The sequence below is a fragment of the Vanderwaltozyma polyspora genome, genomic scaffold (genome assembly GCF_000150035.1).
Source record: "Vanderwaltozyma polyspora DSM 70294 KpolScaffold1020 genomic scaffold, whole genome shotgun sequence".
NCBI lineage: Eukaryota > Fungi > Ascomycota > Saccharomycetes > Saccharomycetales > Saccharomycetaceae > Vanderwaltozyma > Vanderwaltozyma polyspora.
The window spans coordinates 120,506-122,548 of record NW_001834658.1 but is presented as its reverse complement, the minus strand read 5'-3'; the positions used below and the strand labels follow the sequence as shown (position 1 = coordinate 122,548).

Below are 2,043 nucleotides of genomic sequence, written 5' to 3'. Positions count from 1 at the left end.
GAATGAATATTACATTGGACACGTATTAGCTTTCTCGATTGTAAAATTTTATTTCAACGTGATCATACCTGAAAAGAGACTTAAATGTCTCTGACAGAATATATATATCATTTAATTCTATCAATCGATGATTATTTTTTTTGAACATTATACATACAGTTAAATTAAATTTATTTATTTAATATTTCATTGAAAAATATATGTACATCGAGTAGTATAAATCAATGTCAATTCTTGTTATCTTATCTTGAAACTAATAAAATATGCTAACTCTCCTAATAATAATTGTATTTATTTTATTTTATTTTATTTTCTTGGCTTGTTTCTTGTAATTACTTACTTTCTTTCCAATATGAATAATATGATTAATTAATTAGTGAATATCAACTTAAATCATTTGAATTTTTCCCAGTTTTCTGGCTTCTTCAACTTGTTAACATCGTAATATTTAGTACCACAGGAATAACCCTTCCATGTAAAATCATCCTTTGGATTACAGGCACATCTATTACCTAATCTGAATACTTCATCAATTGGACATTGGTGGAATGGATTGTGGAAATAACCTAAATCACCAAAATGATGAACTTCATCACGGTTCAAAAATAATGAAGCAGCAATAGAATGAACTGGTGCGTCACCCCATCTTTCATAGAAGAAACCGCCTGCATTATCTAAAAATTCAAAATATTGAGTGTATGCATCACCTCTCCAGAAATCTAATGAAGCAATTTCGAAATTCGACCAGAAATGACATAAATTATATGTTTTACCTTCATCATCACTTACAAAATCTAACATGTTATCCTTGGCCAAGAATTCAGGATGTAATTGCATAAATTCAGTAGTGGTCTTCCATAGTGTTGGAATTGTAGCTACATATTCCTTAATAGAAATTGTAAAACCGTATTTCTTATTGTTATCCTTCATAAATCTGAAAATATCATAATCAATATCACAATGTAAAGAAACATCAGGTTCAACTCTCCAATAAAATTCGTATTCATCTAATAATGGGTGCCTCCAGAAGAACCCACTTTCGAAACGACACATATGTCTATAAGAAATAGAATCACCATAGATAATCTTCTTCTCTTTCATCTCTTCTCTAACTTTCTTGGCACGATCTTGATCAATCCAAGATGGGAACGACCAATGTTCTTTTGGAATAACACCAAATTTAGCTTCACCACTGATCATTGCTGATACAGTTCTTTTAAAAGTATCAGTGAATTCATCGTCATTTAAGAAGACCCAATCGTAATGGAATTTAGAGTTAAATCTATCTTCTAATGATTTAATAGTTGGTAACAAACCTTCTAAATCCTTGTTACGAGCTAAAGTAACAAAAGTTGCTCTGACCTTTTTACCAGAATACTCTGGATTATTATATTTAACATATTTGAAGTTTGGATCATATTTAACATCTACAATTTCGTTTTGATCATTGTCAAATATCATGTTCTTCTTTCTGCTTAATGCAGATTCTTTCTTGAACAATTTATTACCATTGAATATCAAAGCAATAGTTGCAGAGAATAATAAAACCAAACTAATCAATCTATACAAAGCTTGGGTGCTTGTAGGGATCGTAATGGTGATTTTTTTAGCCATTATGAACACTAACTGATATGAAGAGTCCAACTAAAGTGATTGGAAACAATAAGTTGACTAGAAAACTGTTAGTTTCTTTAAGGTAGGGCAGGAATGGTAGTGTATAGTAGATTAAAGTAATCTAATATGTTTTCAATAAAACAGATATATCTTGTATATCTGAATATACTATATCTTATATTACTCAAGGGTATGCCAAAGAGCTTCTTTTGAAAATTAAAGAATATTAAAAAAAGAGCATGAACAAGATCTTTCTCTCTAATAATCAAAATGTTTCTTATAAATTAATAGCAAGAATAAGACTAACAATACTATATAACAGTAACACTATAACATATCGAATAAATATAATGTCAACGATAATCACACTTAAGCAAGACATGCTATGTTGCAATAACTAGAATGTTTCAATTAATATCAAAAATTAAA

The 2,043-nt window shown here is 29.1% G+C and overlaps 1 protein-coding gene across 1 annotated transcript; it reads right to left on the bottom strand.

Moving 5' to 3' along the window:
* Nucleotides 1–393: 393 nt before the first annotated feature.
* Nucleotides 394–1,614, bottom strand: Kpol_1020p51 (glycosyltransferase family 15 protein; the record flags this gene model as incomplete). Its single annotated transcript, XM_001644749.1, has 1 exon — nucleotides 394–1,614. One exon carries the CDS (start codon nucleotides 1,612–1,614, stop codon nucleotides 394–396), a length of 1,221 nt encoding a protein of 406 aa, XP_001644799.1.
* Nucleotides 1,615–2,043: the final 429 nt, after the last annotated feature.